Source organism: Protopterus annectens, chromosome 2.part0 (assembly GCF_019279795.1).
Source record: "Protopterus annectens isolate FY-2018-M chromosome 2.part0, PAN1.0, whole genome shotgun sequence".
In the NCBI taxonomy this organism is placed as follows: Eukaryota; Metazoa; Chordata; order Ceratodontiformes; family Protopteridae; genus Protopterus; species Protopterus annectens.
Window position 1 is genome coordinate 231,447,343 of NC_056728.1, and position 26,926 is coordinate 231,474,268.

At 35.6% G+C, this 26,926-nt stretch overlaps 1 protein-coding gene across 1 annotated transcript in view; it reads left to right on the forward strand.

Moving 5' to 3' along the window:
* The window catches only part of LOC122793033 (cyclin-dependent kinase 2-like), a 956,998-nt gene extending 930,561 nt beyond the window's left edge, over window positions 1-26,437 (forward strand). Inside the window, exon 7 of the mRNA XM_044060688.1 lies at window positions 26,219-26,437. Within this exon, the coding sequence (XP_043916623.1) occupies window positions 26,219-26,323 (105 nt within the window). The 3' untranslated portion in view covers window positions 26,324-26,437. The remainder of the gene's footprint in view (window positions 1-26,218) is intronic.
* The last annotated feature ends 489 nt before the right edge of the window (window positions 26,438-26,926 follow it).

A 26,926-nucleotide genomic window follows, 5' to 3' on the forward strand; every position in this document is an offset into this window, starting at 1 on the left:
TCCATGTGGAGTGTTCATCTCGCCTTTGTTCTTATATTCCCACCCTCCCACCCAAAGGTCAGGAAGAACGTCCAGTTTAGGTGTCTGGTTTGGTTCTCCCGCTTCTGTTTCTCTCAGCTGTTACTGCTGTTTTCAGCTACGCCTTAGCATGGATGTTGTGTGTTTCTTCCCTTTGGGATCTGGTGTTGTTTGCAAACTAGATCTGAGGTAAAGGCAGAGGGAATTGTGGGAGACAGGTTGGTCTCGAGCTTCTTCTCGATGCAGAGCTTTGCCAAGCGGCCGACTCGGCTCCGAACCCATGTGTAAGAACAAAGGCGAGATGAACACTCCACATGGAACGTTATGGTAAGGACATAACTTCTATTTATGTACCTACCATAACGTTCCATGTTAGTTGTCTTCTCTCGCCTTCTTTCTTGCATCCCTCCCTCCTTCCCCCTAGCCTGGACAGACCTTGAAGTTGTACTCTTCTCTGGGTACGATCCATTCTATCTATGGGCCCTAGTAGGAAGTGTCACTAGTATCTAGTGGTTACTTTGCTTTTCTTTCTTTCCACATTTAGTTCCTCTTCTTCCTTTCCGGGAAGAAGGTTACTGGCAGGGTTTTTCTATAGCTACCAAACGAGATCTGGGTAGTCACTCCTTGCATCATGGGATATAGGGTTCCCATTAGCTGGTAAAATTAGCTCTCGAGCTTAGCAAGTGCAGAGTCGGAGCCGAGGATTGGCTCCGAACCCATCCAGCAAGAAAGAAGGCGAGAGAAGACAACTAACATGGAACGTTATGGTAGGTACATAACTTCTTATTTTTGTTTGCCAGACCGGACCCTATATATATATATATATATATATATATATATATATATATATATATATATATATATATACCAAGTGCGAGAATGCGTATAATTTCGAACAAGAGAAGTAGACCCATTATATAAACACACACACACACATATATATGTATGTATATATATATATATATATATATATATATATATATATATATATATACATATATATACATATACAGTGTACAATGAATAATGATCAATGAATTTGTTCGAAACACAAAACATCAAACAAACTCATTGGTGATTATCATAATTGCCACCTAAATTCTCTAAAAAAAGCAGTGACAAATGTATCATAATTTGTGATTAGCTTTACACATGCATAGTTACATATGTATCTCGGTATATAATTAGATACACATACATATGTGTATGTATACATGCACATGCATGTGTATATATACATATATATATATATATATATACATATATATATATGTATATATACATATATATATATATACATATATATATATATATATATATATATATGTATATATATATATATATATATATATATACATATATGTAGATCCTTGACTTTTTTTGCTAGAATAGTGTACATGCATAGGCAGTTTATTTACATATATATGCATCTTATAATTAACAGACATGGTTGACACTAACATCCATATTCATATATACCAAAATAAGATATTTTAACATTTACCTACAAATATGGTTCTTATGAAAGTATATACTAATGACAACACAAATTTTTATACTCCCAAGACTACACTACAGATCTCCAAATTGCATATGCCCTGCATGATGACATTTACTACACAGTTTTGCCTTTATACAGTGTGCTATTTTTTTCTTTCTGAATGCCTACCTACAGTGTTTTATATCCTGTAAGGGTACCAGCAATGTACACAGACTGTATGGTACCTGTAAACAAACATTTAATTGTATATTTTAATAAATTAAAACAACAAATGGATTTGTGCTGTACAAACTAATGTACCATGAATTAAACTTAATCTGTGTATGAAATCATGTAATTTGTTCCCATTGTTCAGCTATTGTTTATTTGTTCATTACATATAAAGTTCACTTTTATAACCATGTAAATGGAGTGGCTGTCAGACCCTTTTCAGTCACAACCTGGCCTTCCCAGTACAAGACACAAACAGAAAATGGTAAATACAATAAAGAATTATACCACTTTTTGATGGAACGTTAAGCAGGTTGGCAAAATGCAGAAGTGGAATTCAAGCAAAATAGTAGGTAAAATATAAGAAATGGAAGTGAGAACACTAGAACTAGAGCTTTGAAAATCAAAATAATAAACCTGGATAGACAAATTAAACATAGTGTTAGACAAGATCAGGAAAATGTTGAAAAAAACTTCTATAAAGATATTGTGCATAACAGAAAATCATTTTATAAATATAAAAGATGTGGTAGGACTAATAACATTCAAACTGTAGCTTGTAAAAGGTATTCTCAAACACAACAGATTATAAGTATATTTACAGACTCTTATTCAAAACAGTTTAGAGTGCACAAAAGTGGTGAAAAATTGTGCTAATAACATTCTGTTAGCTTCAGACACTGAAATTAAATTAAGATTATATTGAAAAATAAATACGCACATTGGACACAAAGTACCGGTATAAAATAGAATTAGTATGAATGACCTGAGAACACTTCAGCTTGAACTTACAGTATCATTGTATTTGTTATTCACCAGATCATTAAAGTATGAGGAGATTCCTCAAGATTGGAGAAATGCACTTTTTCAACCCATATTTAAGGGATAAGGGAACAGGACAAACCCAGAGTTACAGAGACCCATAACTTAAGTTAGGAGACATACACTTGTCCAACCCATATTTAAGTGATGGGGAACAGTACAAACCAGAGTCACAGACACCATAACTTAAGATTGGAGAAATGCACTTGTTCAACCCATATTTAAGGGATAGGGGAACAGGACAAACTCAGAGACACAGAGACCCATAACTTTACTTTATTTTTATGGAAAAATAATGGACAAGAATATTTTGCATACTGTGCCATCAGAATTAAAAAGACTAGGACTTAAAACTATATAAGCATGCATATGCTGAAAATAGATCTATAACTACCTGCAACATAATGTTCTGTAATAATAGAGTAACAGTTATAAATGACAAATTGTGCTGTGGTGTAATTTATATAGATACAATAGTAAAAATAAGAGGACACAGAGATTGGCTAAAACGTGATAATTTAATAAAATAAATGAAATACAGAGCAAAAAAATAAATAATAGACAAGCGCACCTAATACAGCGCTTCATCAGATCCTAATGAACTTGTCTAAACAAACAATTTAAAAAGAAAAACACCAATCAAAAACAAGAAAGAAAATCAACTGTGAGTAATGAAACACTCATTAAAGTGTATGACGAGTGGTAGCATAGTAAATAGCTTACATGTCCTATCGGGTTAACCATCGTAGTATATCCAGATTGGTCGGATGTGCACCAATAGGCTAAAGAATAAAGAAATAATTAGCATAAACCAGAAAGCCAATAACAGTAAAGAGGTACAAAGTCCAGCCAATAGTAATCAATAGAACATGATGTATAGCCTCTCACAGGGACTACCTGACTCACTGAAAATTAAGCAACCGCTGAACAAAATAAAATCTTAATACACAACCATAAATACACATGAGACTACAGAACCTATCACCTTGTCCATCAAACTACATTCAGACATGTCAAAAATACAACAATGGGCTAAAAAATACAAAAGAAAAATAAGGAAAACAGTTACAATTAACTGGTACATATGATCAATAATCTGCACACGAATGGGATACTTAGCATCTCATCTGAAATACTTAACTCATTAAAAAAGGTTCATCTAATCCTAAACATCTCAGGACATTATTACACACGTGTATTATTATAAAAACTCACAAAGCAAAAACCCTGATTGATGTCAGAAAGGATGAAATGATACAAAACCATAGCGAAGGAAAACCTAAATAAAATAACTGAAAAATAAATAGCCAACCATATCTCAGCAAAGAAGCTGTTAAACCAGTCAACTGATCTGTCTTAACTAAGTTGGGTTGGTTGAACATATACCAATTAACTAACACAAATAAAGCATAATAGTAAGGTTAGGTATTTACATAGTATTGCCAATGGCAGCAAAACAGACAGGCTAAATAGCCAATCAGCCTATCTGCCACACCAAGCCGATATAGCACAGCCCAAAGTACAGCTGAAGCAGGTCTTGTGTGTATATACATCTACACAGAGTAGATCATATCCCATAACAAAACTATAACTGATGAAAACAGATACTATTACGTAAAAACTCTGTAAATAAACAAGTAAAAATAAAAAAAGTGGGGAGAGAAGTTCTATAATGGTACTGATGAGAAGGATGAAGTTCCCAGCCTCAGCACAGAGGAGGTAAGAAGAGAGCTAAGGGTAGTGAACCCCAGGAAGGCTGCTGGCCCAGCCAACATACTGGGCAAGGTGTTAAAAGGCTGTGCTGATCAACTATGCACAGAGTGCAAGGAAATATTTAACACCTCTCTTGCCATGGCAAAAGTACCCTCATGCTGCAAGGAAACTAACATCATCTTACTACTTAAGAAAACCATTCCCTCCAGCACAAATTACTATATACTAGTTGCTCTATCATCCACTCTTACAAAATGTTTTGAGTGGCTGACATAAAAGCATCTTTCACCATGCCTACCTCCTGATTTTGACCCTTCGCAGTTTGCGTACAGAGCTAACCTATCCACGGCTGATGTCATATCAGTAGCACTATACATCTCCCTTGAGCATTTAGAGGACAAAGACAACTATGTGAGGATGCTGTTTATATACTTCAGCTCCGCATTTAATACAGTTGTACCAATGCAGCTGACACAAAAACTGGAACATTTAGGAATCAGTAAACATCTCTGTAACTGGATCCTGAACTTACTGACTGAGAGACCACAGAGGGTGTGTTCAGGTAAGAACACATCAAAGTGCATCACAATTAACACCGGGGTTCCGCAGGGATGTGTTCTCAGCCCACTGTTATTCACCATCCTGACCCATGATTGCTATGCTAAGCAGAAGTCCAACCATATCATCAAGTTTGCTGATGACACCACAGTCGTGGGGCTCATCACAAACGAGGATGAAACAGCGTAGAGAGAGGAGGTGGCATCTCTGATCAGTTGGTGTGAGAGAAACAACCTTGACCTGAATGTAAGCAAGACCAAAGAGATTATCACTGACTTCAGGAAAAGCAGAACAAACCACCCAGTGCTCAGGATCAATGGTGAGAGTGTGGAGAAGGTTAAGAGTACGAAATTCCTGTGTGTACACATATCAGAGGATCTTTTGTGGTCTGGAAACACCAGCCAACTGGTCAAGAAAGTGCACCAACGCCTCCACATTTTAAGAAGGCTGAAAAAAGCTAAGCTTCCTCCTCATATTCTCTCCACCTTCTGTAGAGGTGCAATAGAGAGCATCCTCACCTGCAGCTTAGCTTCACAGTGTAGTTTGGAAGCTGCACAGTTACAGAAAGGAAGGTGCTGCAAAGAATGGTGATGGTTGCAGAGAAGGTAACAGGCTCCAGTCTTCCATCGATACAGCATCTTTATTTTGTCAGAAGCATCTGAAAGGCCACCAAAATAATACAGGACAACACGCATCCTGCAAATGAACTGTTTAAGCATCTGGCATTGGGCAGGAGATATCGCAGCATCCTCTGCAGGACTACAAGACACAGTAACAGTTTCTACCTTACAGTGATTAGACTTCTGAACTCGGTCACTATAGTCCCAGGGGTCTGGACACACAATGTCAATATTTATATATGTGTGCAATATATACTTACATATATTTCAAGTAAGTGCAATATTTATTTATTATATCCATAAGCAGTGTTATTTAACTCACTAAAATGCAATATTAGACAAATAACTTGGGCATTTCAATCTGTAGTGTGTTTTGTTTTACTTTATATAGGGTAGTTAATTTAACTCAGGGGAGGGTATGCTTTTCATATATGAGTGTTGGTAAATTTCTCTGCTCCTTCTTGCATGTATTGGGAGTAGTATTGTATTTGTTAGTTATGTTTATTCTTCTACTTGTATTTGTTCTTTCACTTTCCTTTGTAATCTCAAGAATTGAGCTGATGCACTAAATTTTGTTTAATGCTACACATGTGTATTTCTAAATGACAATAAAGTTTACTTTGACTTTGACTTTAAAATAACTACTCAAAATTAACCATACATTCATAGGCTGCCCATAATATAACATGAACCACGAAGCAAACAACCATAACAATTAAAGCACTAAAACATTAAGTAAAAACAAATACTAGAAAAATGTGTATGAAAAGTATATGAACCGATAGGATAACTATGACATATCAGTGAAACACTCAAAACAAGATACCAAACAACATAGTGAAACATACATAGAAAAAAAAACATAATGATAATAAACACAAATAAAACATACCAAACTAAATAGACTAAAAAAAACTAAAAAACTAAATGGCAACTAGCAACATAAAACATAATGAAGAACCAAAAACTACCTATGAAGGGGATGGGCCTTCAGATGTGACTTCAAGGGTAATGTCTCATAAAGGCCATAGCCTTTATCAGCTTGCAAAGAAACAATCCACCTCAAATCACATAATTTGGTTCTGTTCTCTAAATCACCCATTCTAATATCATGACAACAAACCTGTAAAACTATGAACACAAAGGAATGGGAGAGTCCAAAACTAATAACATGCCTTGCTAGTGCATTCCTACTATTGAACATTCTGATATCATACAGATGCTCATGTATCTGCTCTCTAAAAGACCGATTGGTTTTCCCTACATAGAAACAATGGCAAAATACACACCTCGCTAAATAAACTATGTTCCCTGTAGAACAGCCCGCATAATAGGAAAAATTATACAATCTCCCAGATAAGGGATGCTTAAAGAAATTGGCATTAGCATCAATAAATGTACAATAATTGCATGATCTACATACATAGGTACCTTGTCGGTCAGACTATAAAATAGATGCCTGGTTAGACTTCTTATAAGAGATTTACTGTTTCTAAAAGAAAACTTTGCTTTTTGAACCTACTATCTCCTTCAATCTCTCATCAGCGCACAAAATATTCCAGTGCCACCTGAAGACATCACACACCACTTTGACATTAGATGAATAAGATAAAGAAACATCAATCTCTGGTCGATTAACTGGACAACTGTTACTCTCTGAAGGTGGACAAAAAACAGAAAACTATGGTTTAGCATGACCTGTCCTATCTGTACTCTCAGGTATCAAAGAATAATAAACCTCATCATCTGTGTAACCTCTAAATTTCAGTTCATCCTTAAACTGAGATAACTGTTGATTGAATTTAGTGTCATCTCATAGTAATCTGGAGATCCTCATGCCCTGACCTTTCACAGTATTCCTGAAGACATGCCTCGGATGCATACTCTTCCTGTGAAGAAGATGTTTTTTCCTACATGGTTTCCTATATAGATCTGAGGCTAAGGAACCATCAGCAGTCCGGTAAATACGAACATCAAGGAAATCAATTTCGATCCTAGAGTATTTCACTGTGAAAAACAAAAAACTAGTGGACGTGTTCAAAAAAATCTACAAACCTAAATAGGTTGGAAGAAGACCCAGACTATAAAAGGAAAACATCATCCACAAATCATTTATAATAAAGAATATACCGATGAAACTCATTGTCAGTCAAAACTCTGGTATTCTCCCATTGTGCCATAACAACATTGGCATAGCTGTTGTCACATGAGCTACCCATCGCAACTTCCAGCCTCTGTAAATAATACTTATTATCAAATAGAAAAACATTATTATTCAGCACAAGTTCAATGAAAAAAACATTAAATTAACCTTCTCTATTGTGAAATCAGTATTATCAGGAAGAAATTGCTTAGTTAACTCGATTCCTATATTATTGGGAATCACAGTGAAATAAACCTAACATTCAAGGTCACTAATAAAATATCACTGAGATCCTAACACACTCAGATAAGGGTGACACACACTGTTTAGTATCTTTCAATACTGTCAGAATAGTAGTCCAGAACAGGTCTAATCATTTTCTCAACATAGATGGAGAGCGTTTCAGTCAGCCATCCTCTCCCCGAAACTATAGGACTCATTGGTGGATTAGTGAGATGTTTATGTATTTTTGGAAAACCATATAAAACAGGAACAACTGAAGCATCCATCTTTAAATAATTATAGAGGTCTGTGGTGATACACTGGCTGACAAGGCAGTCTCGTAAGTCATTATATAGCCTTAAAATGAGGGTTCTCAACTCATCACTCATGATCTGAACATAGTTAAAAGTATCAGACAACATATCATGCATACTAGCCAAATAATGGCCTGTGTCCATAAGGACGATGGCTCCACCTTTATCAGCAGACCATATGGTCAAATTATCCATATTCTGTAATTCATTGAGAGCTGAAAACTGATCTCTATTTCAAATTCAACCGATTCTGGGCTCTCCTGTCTGAATTATTGAACTCTTGCACTAGATCATGTTCATAAACTTTAAAGAAGACTTCTAACGGGGATGCAAGGGTGCATCCACAGGTACTGGGTTTTTTAAAACCATCAAACATCACACCTGAAGAGTATATCATCTTAAGCATGGCATTCTTAGTAAAACACCTCATATCAAGCACAGCATCACAGAAGTTAAACATCCTCGAAGGCATAAAAGACAGTCCTTTCTCTAAAAGGGATAATTGTGCAGGTGTCAAAAGCACTGAAGAAATGTTCCAAATTAAGAGTCTTGGGCCGGCCCCACATACGTTTTATGGGTGGGGTTGTCATCTGATTGTGTACTGGTTTGCGACGTTTCCTACCTCTGCTCTGCGATCTCTGTCTGACAGAAGTGTCCCTGATGGGAAGTGGAAATGAAGAAAAAACTGAACAGGAGTTGTTAGGAGTCTTCCTACATACATCTTTGCCCAAAGACAAAGGATCATTATTAGTGGTAGCTATTGAGGAAGCCATATTTATACCCACGGTGGTGGTGCTGCGGTAGAATTGTCACCTCGCAGTAAAACGCTGTCCGGTTCGATTCTCAGCTAGAGCATCTTCCTGTGTGGAGACATGTGTGAATGGGCGTACCTTCGTTGAAGGTTGTGCGTCAGGGCTGGTAACTCGGCACGTAAAACTCAACTACCAATCATTAGCGGACCGGAGTTCTGCTGTGGCGACCCCTAACCGGGAAAAGCCGAAAAGACACAACAAATCGAGGAAGCCATATTACCAACAACACTCGTCAACAAATCCATTCCAAGTCGCTATATCTGTCCATGATGCATTAGCTGTACTCTGGGGATCAAGCAGTGTAGCATCTGCTACTTCAGCGTTCTCTTTCGTTACATTACTCACAGATGCTCTAGGCCAAGAAAATACCTTCTCTGCCCTAAAATCTTCCAAATCGTGGCTCAGCTTCCTGTTCTGCATCAACAGTTTATTCTTAAATAGTGAAAGATAACTAATGAGTTCATCAAGGGCCAGATGAAAAACATCAAATGAAAAAGTGTCATGTAATTGCTGAAAAAGTGAAGTAACTTCATTCAGCAAAGATTCTTCTGTCAGTCTGAAAAAGTCTTTATCAAAAGCTGCATATAGTTGAAACTAGTATCAAGACTGAGCTTCTGCCATTTGGCTAGAAGCTCAGGATAGAAGTCTCCATATGTAGGCACTTTGATTATCCTCAGTCTTTTTGTGGCTATCTTCAAATGTATGAAAACTTAGAAATGTGAACACTTATACTGAAGATGTTTAAGTTTGAAAAGGCCATTCTCCAGCTACTTAACTAGAGAATGAAATGATTGAGCATCATAATCTATATGGGCAGGCAATTCTGCACTCGCTGATGGATTATGTAGCAGTAAGGGATTCCCTTCCCCTTTGAGCATGTTGGCAAAATGATAATTGCAATCCAGCAAGACAGTAGAATTCAACACACTAGGATTAAAATCCAATTCAATACTCGTACACTCAGCCACGCTCACATTGGTAATAAACAAATAAATAAATAAAATGAGCAATCCAAAATACTGGTGGAAAATGTTCACATCCAGTAGAAACACAAGTACAGTGGTTAAAAAACGAGGACCAAAGATCAGCTAAAACGTGATCATTTTTAATAAAATAAACGAAATGCAGAGCAAAAAAATAAATAATGGACAAGTACTTTCACTCCTGAAACGGCACTTCAGCAGATCCTAATGAACTTGCATACCTCTTAACTGTACAGATTTTCGCGGAATGCCCAGATTTTTGCCTCATATTTTTGGTCCATTTTTTTATAAAATTGTGATTTTTCTGGCAAATTAATGGCAAATCACTAAAGACTGAAGTTAGAAAAAAATGACAGCCATTTGAGTTTCAGACTTCATAACCTTCAGAAAAGCCATGCTAAAGCAAAACCTGTTATTCTATCACCTTTCTAAGTTTGTAAGTGCAATATTAAAAAAAAAATCCCTATTTTTGGGCCTTTCTGTCACTTTTATTAATGGCTTTGTCCAGATTTCTTGCTGTAAGAAGTTGAGAGATATGTGAATAGGTGGTTTAGAGAACAGAACCAAATTATGTGAATTGAAGTGGATTGTTTCTTTGCAAGCTGATAAAGGTTATGGCCTTAAAGGCACAGTACCCTTGAAGCCACATTTGAAGGCCCTTCCCTTTTGTAGGTAGTTTTTGGTTCTTCATTATGATTTATATTGCTAATCGCCATTTAGTTTTTTAGTCTGTTTAGTTTGGTAGGTTTTCTTGCGTTTGTTATCATTATGTTTTCTTATTTTGAGTTTTTACTGCTATATCATAGATTTTTTTTTAGGATTTGTGTTTCCTTAGTGTTTTAATGCTTTAATTGTTATGGTTGCGTGCTTTGTGGTTCTTGGTATATTATGGGCAGCCCATGAATGTATGCTTAATTTTGAGTTGTTATTTTAGTACCATTATATAACTTGTCTCCACACTCTTCTATTTTTACTTGTTTATTCAGAGAGTTTTTACTTAATAGTATCTGTTTTCATCAATTATAGTTTTGTTTTGGGATATGATCTACTCTGTGTAGATGTTTTTCTGTAGCTTGCTGTATACGAGACCCACTTCAGCTGTGCTTTGGGCTGTGGTGTATTGGCTTGGTGTGGCGATAGGTTCATTGGCTATGTAGTCTGTCTGCTTTGAGGCCATTGGCTACACTACTTGAACACCTAGCACTTTCTGTTTTGCTTTATTTGTGTTAGTTGATTGGTATATGTTCAACCAATCCCGACTTAGTTTGACAGATAGTTGACATGTTTAACAGCTTCTTTGCTGTGATATGGTTGGCTATTTATTTTTCGGTTATTTTATTTTAGGGGTTTTTTTGGCTATGGTTTTGTATCATTTGATCTTTTCTGACATTGATCAGGGTTTTTGTGTCATGAGTTTTTATAATAGTATACATAGTCTCTAAGGGGCTTCGAGTGTGTAAATACCCCAATAATGCTAGGGAAGCATTTGATAGGTGCGGTTTAGATATTATGCGAGCTATCATTGTCAACAATGAAGTAGAACTGGAGAAGTTATATGTTACAATTGATGACATTAATGAGAAAATTGTGAATGACTTGTTATTTGGCATTGAAACTGAGAAAAACAAATATCATGACATGTTGAAGGATGTTGAGTTAAAATGCATGAAAGTATTTGAAAGAAAAGCTAAGAAAATTGATAGAGACATGTTTGAATATGGTAATAACACACATTACCCTTCACCAAAAACAGGGGGGGTAATAACAATAAATATTCCAATCACGAATCTGTGGCATACAACAAGGTTTTTGTCAACCATGACATATGCAATGACCAAGGTCCATTTCATAATGAAACTGACCCTTTAGAATACCCCTCCCCTTGGAAATCCGAAAGGTTGAAAAAGAAAGAACCCATAAACTACAATAATCGGAATTTTTACCAAAATCAAAGGAACAGGCAGTGGAAATAAAAACTGTTGTTGTTGTGTCTTTCGGCTTATCCCGGTTAGGGGTCGCCACAGCGGAACTCCGGTCCGCTAATGTTTGGTAGTGGATTTTTACGTGCCGAGTTACCAGCCCTGACGTACAACCTTCAACGAAGGCACGCTCATTCACGCATGCCTCCACACAGAAGACGCTCTAGCTGAGAATCGAACGGGACATCTTGCTATGAAGCAACAACGCTACCGCAGTGGAAATAAAAACTGTAGAAGACATAATTATCAATGAATGTGTATACAGTTATAAAGGTTTTAAAATATTTAACTACACTAATCTCACTGTCACTAAAACACATTTTAATTTGTTTTCCAAAGGTTTTACCTACATTCCCAGGGTCAAAGCCAACATGGTTGATTTATTGGTGGATGTTAAAATGTTTGTGAGACAAAAGAACTTTGAGATACTTTTTAATGGTTTAGATAAAAAGATAGCACACGTATTCTAAAGAAAAAGAGTACTTTTAACCCACCATTACATCCACAGCTCAAAAATTTTGAAAATGTTTTAGAGAAGCGTCTTAGAGATGAGCTTAAATTTAATAAAGTACTCCCCAATCTTACAAAGGATGAATTCAACATCCTTGCTTCTTGTAGAACAGACAAGAATCTCAGAGTCATGAAGCCTGATAAAGGAGGAGGTGTGGTTCTGATGGACCAAATAGACTATGAAGTCAAAATGCTAAACATGTTGAATGATGAAAATACATATGAAAGAGTGTCCTTGAATGAGTTTAACATTGCGAAAAGGAATGTTTCAATATGTCTTAATGAGTTACTTCTTGAGGGGCTTATTGACTTAGAAACTTACAACTACCTACATGTTGAGAAACCAAAAATTCCTTCTATTTTTGGTATACCCAATGTCCACAAGAACCATTTGGACCCACCTCATAGACCCATTGTTACAGCAGTTTGATAGCCCCCCCAAGCCAAATATATTGACTTCTATTTGAAGTCATTTATATTGGAACATTCCATCATTTTAAAAGACTCGTAGGATTTTTTGAAACACATTGATGCCCTACAGAAAACAAATACCCCATTTTTTATTTCTTTGGATGTGGTGGACCTATTTACTTGTATTCCCCATGAAACAGGTCTTTTATGGTTTGAGCAATTTTTGGAGAGTCAAATTTCCATTTCTTTTAACAAGTTTCTTACCTGTTTGATTCTTATGGACTTAATTTTGAAAAAGCAATTTTATATACTTTCAGGGTGAGTATTATAGACAATTAAAGGGTGTAGCCATGGGTGCACATTGTGCCCCCTTATATGCCAACATTATATTACTCAGTTGGGAAAATAAATTTGTTTTCAATTCCCATTTCAAAATTTTGTGGAATTACTATAGTCGTTTTTTGGACGACATTTGTCTTTTTTGGAATGGCACTGCTGACCAGTTTCTTGAGTTTTACGGATATGTCTCACATACCACCGATTTTCTAAAATTTACTTACAAAATAGGCAGTTCCCAACTTATTTTTTTCAATGTGAGCATACAGAGAACAAATCAGGGGTTGAAATCTAAAATTTATAGGAAGGAGACCTTTTCTAACACATACTTGCATTTTTCTAGTTCTCACCCCCCTTATCAAAAGAAGGCAACTGTCAAGGGTCAGCTAGTAAGAGCTAGTAGGATGACCTCAGATGAGACAGATTTCCAGATAGAATGTGAATTTATTGCAAGTATGTTTCGAGAAAGAGGTTACCCCAATGATTTGTTAGAAAGACTTATACAAGAAGTTAAAACAGCAAGGACCACAATGTTTTTGCCTATCTTGGGGAATTCAACAAAACTTTTTGGCAACACCAACACTAAAAACAATTCTCCAGTAGATATAAAACACTACAATTCAGCTTTGACTATTACTTTCAACGGCGAAACCAACATAGTTAAAAATATTATTAATGACGAGTGGAATAGGTTTGCCAGTTTTTCAGATTTGAATCTGAACTTTGAAGACCCCTTAAAAGTAGTATTTAAAAAAGGATGTAACATTAAGAACATACTTGAGGGTGGAAAACGGGTCACACATCTCTCAAACAAGTTGGGTACACATAAATGTGGAAGCTGTCATTATTGTGTCAACATCAAGGAAGGTGAGAAAATATATTTGAAAAGTAGAGGCAAAATTATCACCACTAAAGGATTTGCAAATTGCAATACTTGTGGTTTGGTATACATGGTGACCTGTGAGGCATGTGATTCCTTTTATATAGGGAAAACCGAGAGAAGGCTGAGACAAAGGGTGTATGAGCACCTATATGACGTAAGGAAGGAAAACACTAACAATGCTTTGTTTAAACATACTTTAACATGTAAATCTGCAAAATTCCTTTTCTTCGTCATAGAGGTATTACCCCCCGATCCCAGGGGTGGTCTTTGGGTGGCCTCTTTAGAATACAGAGAGTTATTTTGGCAATTAATGCTTGAGGCTAGCAGTCACCCAGGTTTAAATTAAATGATCTCTCTAAAACCTGTATTAAAGTTGAGATCAGCCAAGTTGTAACCACTCACCCATATATCAGTTGTACTTGTGTGTGTATATATATATATATATATATATATATATATATATATATATATATATATTTTTTTTTTTTTAATACGCATTTTAATATTTTTCATACATTTTTATATGTTTTTCAAACATTTTGCACACAGGTACATTTTTTATGTATTAATTAAAATGGTTTTTAGATCATACAATATTTTTTTACATTTTTACTATGTATTCCTGCCTGTAAAGTTTTTGTTTCACCACTAGATGGTGATATTGTTTCTTTGATTTTAAGAAATCTGCAATTTCAACAGCAAGGATGTTAATTGAATGTATTAACATTTTAATTAGTTAAGAGACACTATTGGTAGATTCAGATAACATCTGACATAAATTTAGCACACTGAGCACTGTTTAGCTTTTCTGATGAAGTGCATGTCGACGAAAATGCGCTGAGAACTGTAGCAGCTTTATTGTTTTTGTTTCTGTTCTGTGAGGTTTGTTCGTGGAGTGAAAATAAACATCTCTTGCTGATCTGCTGTGCCTGCCTTTTGATTTTACCAGTGTGAGTTTGGGCACATTGACCACTTATTTTTATTTACTATTTTATAATAGTATACATGTGTGCAATAAAGTCCTGAGGTGTTTAGGACTAGCTGAACCTTTTTTAATGAGTTAAGTAGTTCGGATGAGGTACTAAGTACGTGAGGAGATTATTGGTCATATGTACCTGTTAATTGTTACTATTTTCCTTATTTTTCTTTTGTATTTTTTAGCTCATCGGTGTATTTTTGACATGTCTGAATGTAGCTTGATGGACAAGGTGATAGGTTCTGTAGTCTCATGTGTATTCTTTGTATAGAGTTGACTTTTAGCATTTTATGTTTGTGTATTAGGATTTTATTTTGTTCAGATGTTGCTTAATTTTCATGGAGTCAGGTATTCTCTGTGAAAGGCTATACATCATGTTCTATTAATTACCATTGGTCAGATTTTGTACTTCTTTACCATTACTAGCTTTCTAGTTAATGCTAATTATTTCTTTATATGTTGGGCTATTGGTGCACATCCGACTTATCTGGATATACTATGATGGTTAACTCGATAGGACATACGAGCTTCTTACTATGCTACCATTGGTCATACACTTTAATGAGTGTTTAATTATTCACAGTACATATTTTTTTCTTGTTTTTGATTGGTGTCTTTCTTTTTTTTTTTTTTAAAGTACTTGTTTAGACAAGTTCATTAGGACCTGATGAAGCGCCATATCAGGTGTGAAAGCTTTTGTCTCTATTTTTTTTTTGCTCTGTGTTTTGTTTGTTATTTTATTAAAAATTATCACATTTTAGCATTTTATTACCATTTTACTTGTGTCTCTACTGGATGTGAACATATTCCACCTGTATTTTGCATTGTTCATTTTACTTATACAGACTTAACATCAGCCTTTAGTAAGATCACACAGAAAGCAAACAACAATACATTAGAACAACTATTTATTGATGTAATTTTGATAAGATGGATAGCTAGCTGCATGACATGGCAAATACATATCAACTGGAGAGGTGAATCTCTAGGTTACAGTCAGGGTCTCCTGAATCCGGTCCATGCCTGTTTATGTCATATCTTTCAGATCAGTATTTTTCATTTGTGGTGCTCTATTGTCTGCATGCAGGTAACTTTAAATAGGTAAACGTGTTACATCTGTCACATATAGGACAAAATAGCTTGACCAATTTAAACCATTTGGGCACAGAAGAATAATATGTTGATAACTTTATCAACAGCAAAGCATATGATATCTGAGAGACATAGATTGAAGGTGATACAACACACAGTGGTTTAAAATGTGCTTTCATTTAAGGACCTGGGTATATTGGGTAGATCCGCTTTTGAGTGTTTTTTTTCAGATCATATCAATAAATTGGTTAATGGTCGTTTTAAAACTATAAACGGTAAGAAAATATTATGAAGTCAAGGAAATCAGAAATGATGAGATGATGGATTGTAAGTTACACTAGACCCAAATTAGAGTATGGAATAATAATTTAGAAATCTTATATTAAAATTAGTATGATTCAATTGGAAAGAGCACAGTCAAAATATACTAAGGGCATTCATGGATGTGAAAGTTTAAATTATTACAAAAGATTAAAATATTTGAACTTTTTATAGTGTCTCATATTGATATTCAAGTGGAGAGTAATTAGGGACAACTGCCTCTGTGAATGTTAGGAGTTATCAAAGAGTAGTAGGGAATCATCAGACAGTCTGTGTAGGAGATGATCTAGAAATGGGAGATGTAATAACTTGTTCTCTGTAAGAGTAGCTGACACATAGAATAACATTTCTAATTATATTAAAGCAAGCAGTACTTTAGAAAATGTAAGAACATTTTTTCACTTATATGGAAATGACTGTTCTGGTGCATTTGCAAGTTGGAAGGGCGTTATTGCTCATACCTAAAATATTTGTATGTATGTACATGTATATAAAATGTGTAAATATAAGCAAGCTGTTTATTCGAATGTTTGTCTTACGTATAGAAGGATGCCTCCATTTTTATTTATTTTTTAGTTTAAAGAATACCATTGGAACTAAAAATAATGAGTGTATTACAGACATCTTGCATTGACGTCATCAGCAAATTGCCTGTTTTCAACAAAATATCAAATTTTCCATCAGTTTCAATTTACACTGCTTTACTGTAAAACTGTTACATTATATCAAAAATAGCTATGTATGCCTAGATACGTCAGTTGTGATATATTCAAATAAATAAAACCATGACTTCACATGGAACCTGTGTATCTGCTTGCTTGTTTATTTATTTTGTAAAATAAATTAAACCACAATTTCACATAGAATGTGTGTGTCTGCTTATGTATGTATGCATGAATGACAATTAAAAAATTTACTGGCTAGCTCTAATTAGAAAAAAAAATGACTGCCTAGTCAAAATGAATATACATGAAAAGAAAATTATTTTCTTGGTGATTTCGTGACATTTCAGTTATAACTGAAGGTATACCTCTCAACCTGTAAATGTAGAGAAAAAAGTCTTGAGAGAAACATTTAATTGACTAAAGTAGTTACCAAAATCCAAGGTAAAAGCGTAGGGAAAGGTACCTTTACAGAAAAGTGTTAACAAGAGTAATAAGGTACAAGCAGAAGAAAGACTCCATATGGCCCTGAGATGACCGGTTACTCCCCAGGAAATACCCTCTACCATTTCTCCTCAAATTATCACTAAAGAACAGGTCTTTACTGCACACTCCACATCTAAAAACACTGCATCAGTGGGCCCTGGTAATATCCATGGATGCCTCCTAAATAGCTTGAAACATGACCTATCACGCACATTAGAATCTCTGATCAACCATAGCCTCCAGACAGAGTTTGTCCCTAGGGAATGGAGGACTACAGCTGTAATCCTTCTACACAAAGGTGGACATGTCAGCTGACTTAGGAAACCCTATATGTTTGTCTAGTCTTACATGCAAGGTCATGGAAAGAATTATCATGGATCTGATAAACAAAGACATAGGAAATCTTATAAAAAAAATGGACCCATCCCAATTTGGTTTCATCAATGGCAGGTAATGCCTACTAAATCTGGTGGACTACTTTGAGAAGGTCACTAGAGCCATGGATGAGGGCAGAATAGTGCATGCTGCCTACCTCAACATGGCACAGGCATTTGATATGATATCTCAGTTGGACACTTTAGACAAGCTCAGTAATTTAGGCAAAAATCCCTATGTCGCCAGGTGGATAGCTAGATGGCTTACAGACAGGACACAGTTAAGTTAAGGAGGGGGAATCCACCTCCACCAGTAGGCCTGTTACTAGTGGTGTCCCACAGAGCTTATACTGGGACCTTTCCTGTTTGGAATATACTACTTTGAAGTCATGCAAATGTAGAGGGCCTTTGGCTAACCAGATATTCTGATGACTGCAAGCTGGGTGCAATCACTGAATCCCCAAAGATGTAGATATCCTTGATGAGGGTCTGACAGAGAAATAACTGGTGCAAAAACCATGGCTTAAATCTCATTGCAAAAAATGCATAATTACTCTTGCCCTTTGGAAAAATGACCACCCCTACAAATTACAACATTGATAAAACTCCCTTGTGAGTAGAATCTGTGGTAAGGGACTTGAGAACTCAAGCTGACAGTAGCCTGAACTTTGATCACTGTTTGCCATGGTGGTGAGAAAATCCTTCTACATGGCACAACTTATAAGTAAAGGCATGGCATCCAGATCTAAGGAGATCATAGCCCTACAATACTCAGTTCTCATTAGACCAATAATCAAGTACAATGCACCCTTCGGCATGTATCTAACCAGGCATTTGCCAACAGCTAGAGAGGCCATAGAGGTTCTTCACTAAGAAGAATACAGGGTATAAATAACATGTCCTGTGTTGACCACCTCAAAGCCCTGTCCCTGAACTGAGTCTCCTACAGACTACTGAGAGATGATCTATGCCTACCCTACATGGGATTCCCCCATCCATTTCTATTGGATCTGCTATACATTCAGAAAACAAACAGCACTGGAATTACCTGATCTAAGAATCTAAACCTCGTCTGTCGCACAAGAAAAACATGTTGGAAGAACATATACGTGTCTCAGAGATTACTCCTTCTCTGGGACAGACTCCCCATTCATGTGAAACAGAGCTCTTCTCTATTACTATTTACATGCAGTTTGGACCAATAAATGGGAAATTGTATCCCTGGCTTGTCACTTGTGGCCTTTATGGACAGGAGCAGCTTGTAGATGCCATAAGGCACAGGCATGTACCAAAATCATTCTAGTCCTAGGGCAATGTTAATTATAAAAAACGTGGCATGAATGGCTACCCTTAAAAAGGCTGTTTGACCATTAGCTTACTAATGTCTTATGATCTTATGAGGACTTTTTCCAGTGAGTTGCAAATGCATGAAATTGCTTTCCTCAGAAAGCTGTAAAACAAAAATGTGTTGGAATCCAGAAATACATATAATAGCCAAAATCAGTTATAGTGGAATGTAGGAAAAGGTAGAAAACTGATTAGCAATGAGCTTCTCTTTAATTAAGATATACCTTAATGGGCAGATTAGCTGGGCTAAAACATGCTTGTGTGATCGAATTCTAGTTAGCTGTATGACATGTGCAGCCACAATAATTTTATGTAATGTCATACAATTCAATTTTGAGGCCATGGACATTTTTCTTATATGGTTTTGCCAATCCAAGTTTCTATCCTATATATAGCTGTTGCATTATTCTTTTAACTAGTTTGCCCCTCATAGCTCAACAATAGTGTCTGTTTTAGGCAGTCTTGGTGCAAAAGCACCTACATGATAAGCTCATGGTCACAAAATTGAAAATGTTCATGGAGGCAGATTAATCTATTTGACTGCAACTGAAATAAGGCAAAATTAAACTGCTGTCTATGGCAAGATTCCTAGACATTGCGCATACTGCATGGGGGCAGTACACATGGAGTAGCCATTAGAATCGTATACATACCCATCTATAAATGGAGACATTATAATTTAAATTCATAAGTATACTAATACATTTGGTATATTCCCAGTCAACTAAGGACTCCTATAAGCTAAAATGGCAAATGGATATTCTGTAAATAGGAAAGGAAACTTGGAGGTAATGCTGATTACTAAAGTGTTATAGGAATCAGTGGTGCACTCAGTTCCAAATTAGATGACATAAATATCTACAAAGACATTCAACTATAGCTTTGAAACCCCAGCAATTAAAGACACTACTATACTAGGCTTTTAGGAGCAACCACAATTATATCATATCCTTATGAAGAAGTAGATGAGCACAATGAAGAACAGCAGCTCCACGCGCCCAAATTACATCCCAGGAAGTTTTACTACAGGGTTTGTTTACAAGCTATGGCAATGATTCAGAGTGGCTCCTATCTAAATGGAGGGTCTTCTGCTTCCTTTGGCAAATACAGAACCATTGGTTCATAGGTATGTACTAAGCTATCTGCCCGAGGGCATTTATAGGCCTAGCCAGTGTGTGTCAGCTTTCGCCGCCCCATTGATTAATCAAGTGAGCCTCTGTCAAGAAGAGCCAATGAAGTGATCCCAGGGATGTATTTTCTGTTACCCATCCACTTGTCAAGGTTTCTCTTGAAGAGTGTTAGTGAGGGGCTCTGCCTAATGTAGTTAGGAATTTTGTTCCAAAGCATGGGGAGTCTCTGTGACAGGAATCTATCCCTCCAGCATGTTCTATTTATTGTTGTGGCGAGGTTTAGCTCACTAGAGCGAGTGGCTCACAGTGGCTTGGATTTCTTTAGGTGGAGCATGTCCATCAATTCTGAGTTGGACATGGCTTTGTAAGTCGGGCAGAGATCACCTCTGAGTAAGCGATATGCCACTGAGTACAGCCGGACTTTTTCCAGTCGGGCTGCATAGGACAAATGTTTGAGGCCAGTAATCCTCTTGGTGAGGTACTTTTGTGGTCTTTCCAGCTGTTTGTGTCCATTAGTGTCACCAGGAAAATATGTATCGTAGAAGAACAATATTGTACTTGTTCAGGTAGACATGGGTGGCCTTTTGTATCAAGATAACAATCATTATGAGATATGTCATGGGCCAAGATAAGTGTCATGGAATATCAATAAATAACACATTGATGACAATAAAAATGTCAGTGAACTCATACAATGAGATTTAGCTTTACCAATATGGGGCAGCTTTGCAGCCTACTAACTGTAATGTACTCTATGGTCTTAGGGGAAGAAGTGTGGACAAAAACTAAAATAATGTGGGACAAGGGCACACAAACAGGCACATATTTAAAATTTTGCAAGTATAAATTTAGAAGTTAATACAGAAACAGATTTATGCAGTAGCACACATTTTTCTGAAGGATTTGAAATCGGAAATTCAGATATATGTCATTAATTATATGTCATATATGTCATTAATTAGTGACTTCAGTCTATGAACACAAATATGATATAAAAAATAGAAACACTAATAATGCTTTATTTAAAAACTCATGTTTCCTGTTCTGCCTTTGTTGGTTTTAACTTTGCTATTGTAGATCAGGTGGAATGTGATTTCAGGGGATGTTGTTGGGAGACAAGATTGGAATATAGGGAATTATATTGGCAGTTGAGACTTAATTCTACTACCTTCCCAGGAATAAATGAAAACACATCTATTGTACCATTATTAAACCTAAGAGCAGCTAAGTTATAATGTTATGTAATTTTATTCAATGCTTATTATGGTATTGGAATTATTTTAATCGTATTATTTTATTGGGATTGTTTTAACATATATAATTCACCCAAGGATGTTGTTAATACTTGATTCATATAATATAATTGTTATATGTCCCTTTAATAAGTTTCTTTAAGAGCTCTTTTTAGTGAAAAATGATTAAAGTCAAGTTGCTAATTTATAAAGTGTTAAAAAGTTTATTAGGTAATTGATTCCATTGTATGAAGGATTATAAAAGGAATAATTTGTTCTGAAGGATTAATTTCTGACGAAGTCGATATTTGGACAACATGCTGATTTTTAACTTTTACCCGTGAATTTGTACGTGTTGGCGTTATTTGTTTGATCAAATAAATATTTAGATATTCACAGTTATCAGTGGTCTGGCTCCTCAACTTTTCCAGCACACTTGTGTTCATTTCGGTTTATTGTTTAGAAAGTGTGCATGGCTAATTTCCGGTCATTTTTTTAAAACTATTACAATCAGTGGGGGTTAGAAATAAATTAAACACATTTGTAAATTGTAACACAAAGGGAATTATTTACTTGGCCGTACGTAAGAACTGTGATTCATTTTATGTGGGTAAAAGTGAGAGAAAGCTCAAACAGAGATTATATGAGCATTTGTATGATATAAGGAGGAAACATGAGAATAATGCCCTATACAAGCACACCTGTGTGTGTCCAGGGGCACATTTTGTTTTTTTTTTTTTTGTTCTCGAAACAGTGGTTATGGACCCAAGGGGTGGACCATGGGAAACAAGAGTTGAATACAGAGAGCTTTACTGGCAAATAATGTTGGAGGCTTGTAAATTCCCTGGTCTAAACGATATGATTTCCCTTTTACCTGTTTTAAAGCTCAGAGCTGCTAAATTATAGACTGAGCTTATAATGATAAAGAAGTAAACATGGATTTTAGACCAGTACATAATATAATACAGTATAAATTATTTAAATATTAGGTTTTAAATATTAAAAGTACAATATGTGTTTTTAATATTTGTCCACTAGACGGCGTCATGACACACTAAGTTAATATGCATTTTATTCAAGTTAAAATTTTTTATTTGTGAACTATGAAATTAAATGAGTGTTTTTATTCAATGTATTTGATGTTTATTTAATGATTTTATTAAAGTTTAAATATGTATATTTAATTGTATGTGATAGGTATTTTAAATTAATTAATTGTTCCTGTATACATTTTATACAAAAGGGTTAAAGATTTTATACATCTCATAAATTCATTTAAAAATATGGGCTAGGTTAGTTTAGCATACTCATCTGAAGAAGATGTGGGGACAAAAACGTATTTGTAATACTGGCAGCGTTAATGTGATTTTTTCTTGTGTAATAAAGTGATCAAGTTTTGGGACCGGTTGGACCATTGTGCTTATTAACTTGTTTATTAGTTACTTTTGGCACTTTCTGTTTTTTCTGGTAAATATTTAGATATTCACAGTTATCGGTGGTCTGGCTCCTCAACTTTTCCAGCACACTTGTGTTCATTTCGGTTTATTGTTTGCAAAGTGTGCATTGCTAATTTCCTGTAATTTTTTTAAACTATTACAATCAGTCGAGGTTAGAAAAAAATTGGGAAGAGAGACTGAATAGGCGATTTACAAAGAAAAAATGTGAAAGTATCAGTATGGCTCCTAATTATTTAAAAAAGTCCAGAAGGTTTAGGATATTTGCTTGGAAGTGTTTGACAGGTATTTTTATATCCCAAGCAGACTTCAACAAATTTTTCGGGCATGTAATGGGAAAAAGAGGTAACTGGAAATATATGTTTTGGAGTGTAACAAGTTGCAGATTTTAAAACTCATTACGTAGTTTTTCAGAAATATTGGAGGAGCAGGATCTGACTTGCCTAGATATAGTTAGACCCTTCCAATTTTAAGACTGTTGTCTGCCAAAAAAGCAGTTACTAGAAAATGGAAATCGAAATCAAAACCAACTGTAAATGAATGTACTAAATATTGTAAACAAGATACAGGAACTGAAAGTGGGATCTTTAGAAGAGGGAAGGAGCAATTTACATAGAAATTAATTGAATTTGTAGGAATGGTACATGCTGAATGTACAGGAGTACAGTTAAAGGGATGTAAGAGTTGATCAATTTATGGAATGTTTGAGTGAATGATTGTTAAAAATGTTTACTCATGAAGACAATGAGAAATATTGCTATGGTTTATTTTCTTTTCTGTTAATGTGTGTATGCCTATGTTACTTTTACAACTGTAATTTAATAAAGATGTTTAAAAAAAGGTACAGGAGTCTACATCATGAAATCTGTAAGATCCCATATATGGCATTTTGTAAAATAAGTTGTGTAATGTTATCAAAAACATTCACCTAATTAAACACAGACCTGTGATTTTGATGGTCATATCTTGCATCAGAACTTGCAGAATGTTCATTTTATGGATTAATGTCATGATGTTTGAAATGTTACAGTGCATCTTAAAATGTGATTTTATGCTCACTGTGTGAAATGATGACCTATGTTGTCTCTCCTTCTGCCTCAACCTTTGGATACTCAAATCCTATCAAATCCGATTGCCAGCAATTTCAGAATTTTTACTGTCCAAATCTCTGCTTCCTCTTCCACAATGCCCTGCTTGCATACCTCTCAACCTCATAGCGCAGGAAATCTGGACAAATCCAAATATAATTTGGGGACACAGGACAAAAAAATAGGGACAGATTTTAAATATTGCTCTTATTACCTTAGAAAGTATATAGTATGACAAGATTTGTATTAGCATGGATTTTCTGTAGGAGATAAAGTCTGAAACTGAAATGTATGTCATTATTTACTGACTTCAATCCTTAATGATTTGTCAGAAAACTGCACATTTTATGAGGAACAGACCAAAAATAGGAGACAAAAATCCAGACATTCTGTGAAAGTCTGAACAGTTGAGAGTTAGGACTTACCTGCCTGAAACTCCTCAGACCTCCTTTACCATTTCCAGTGACAGATGCAGTTGACAAAGCTCTGCTGAGACAAGTGAAAAATGTTCCTATTTTCAGATCTCTACAACCTTCCTTCTCTCCCTTATCTATTTGTAATAGCCTTTATAGTGAGGGTATACACTAAGTGGGTTAGTATTCTTTTCAAAACATATTTTTTGTGTAAATATTTGCATTCCATTTTGGCAGGCCTTTTGTCAGCCCTTCTGTCTTCATGTTAAAAAAAAAGTCTATCCTCTTTGTCTAATATTGCTTTTCAGGGCTTGGTTTTCTTGTTTTTTAAGCTTTCCTGTCTTTCAATTATATACTAAGACTAGTGGTTTTACGGTGCTGGTATTTTCTTGATTTTGGGTTAATATAAATGGATAGGACCTCAAGTTTCAGGAAATGTGTGAAGCTGCCCCACAAGATACACAAGACAACTATGTTTTTCTACCTTGGTGAAGAATATTTGAATGTGGACTTTCAGGCTTGTGTGCCCTTTGGGTCACATGCCTTATCTGATCAAAATGCCAGAATTGTGATAAAGGGCTGATGCCTGCTACTTCAGTGGCAGCTACCCTTTCTCCAGCATCCTCATCTCCTTTTAAAATTGTAGACAAATGGAAGGAGAAAGATAGAGAAAAAGAGAGAGAAAAGGGTAATGAGAGGAAAAAGGTAAAAATTCAAGGAAAAAGACAGGAAAAGACATTCTGTGTCACCCTTGGAAGCCAGCCAGATCCAAAAATCCTAAAGACTTCATTGCCTCCTGCTTCTTCAAAAATGTCAGAGCTGGTGCCTCCACTGTTCTAGACTCCATCTTTTTCGGTGCCCAATCTGGAGCGAACCATTCTGCGTACTGAAGTGCAGAATTCCTTCTTAGCAGTGGCTTCACCATCTGGTCAGATCCCTTCTCCATTCATAGCCATCACACCAGAGCCTGAGCTTAAAAATAGTCCAAAAGCATTCTGAACCTGTCGTCATCTGTTGCTAGGCTGTCTGATGTCATATATATCCTACACCCTACATCCTACAAATTCCTTGGCTACACTGCTACCCTGCAGTTATCAGATCTTAACCATTTCTTCTGCTCCCTTTCTTCCATGCTATACCTGGTGCGTCTTCTCCAAAACGTATGTCCGCACCAAATGCTATTTATTCCTGAAAACAATTTTCTTGCAATCTAAATACATAAATTTATTCATATAGCTTCATGCAAATAGATTTTTAATCAGCATTAGGAAAATAAATGTCATGTTTTCCATTATGTTTTTATATTCAGAATGAATTGCTGTGAAAAGGTGTATAAGATAAAAAGTGAAAACAAAAAGAATAAAACTTTTTCAGAGCTAACATATCTTTATTGTAGCAGATTTTAGACCATACTGTTTTGAATGATACAGTTATTTGACAGTAATGACAAATGTGAATTAAATGTAGACCAACTCAATTAACTTCATAAGCTTTCTGCCACTTCACAAAATCTGTTTCAGAAATAAGACATAAATCTGAGAATAGCAAGCAAAAGTATGTGTCTATGCAGTCATTTTGCATGTCTTTATGTGTGCATTTTATTTACAGCAGTTGCTGCAGTATGATCCAAACCAAAGAATTTCGGCAAAGGCAGCTCTAAGTCATCGATATTTCTGGAATGTTGTGATACATCTGCCAAGTTTTCAGACTTGATTTGGGAGACTTTTACTGGCAGCATGAAGCAAGCATAGTAACAAGTGGCATAATGTCTCAGTTTTTTTTCTTCTGTGTAATTAATAGATTCCTTTTCTTAAAACTGAGTTAGACTGTTTTTTTTTCTTTTTTTTTTTAATCAAAAGGTGATGGGTGATGGTGGGGAAAACATTGAAACATGGGTAAACCCTTTTCAGCAGTGCATGCTTTCCTTGTTCTGTGTTTCATAAAATTTGTATTAAAATAAAATACAAATTTTAGAATATTTTTGTCAAAAAGAGCTATAAAGAGATTGTCTTAACAGAGAAACATAGACTTGGACAACATGTAAAGACCACTCGACCCACCTAGCCTCTCCATTTCTCCTGCTTTTTAGAAATTAAGTTGCTGATCATACTTAACTAACATTCTACTCTGTTAACTTGATTTGTGAGGTTGGAACTATTACATACCTGTAAAGTTTAGCAGGAAAGTTTTTTACGTGTGGCAAGAACTTTTAAGTGTATACTTAAAAAGGTGTGCATGGCTGTGCCTCTTGTAGTCACTGAGATTGTTTGCCTAATGTTGTTCTTGTGTTCCTGTGTTAAAACTTGTTTTTTGTAT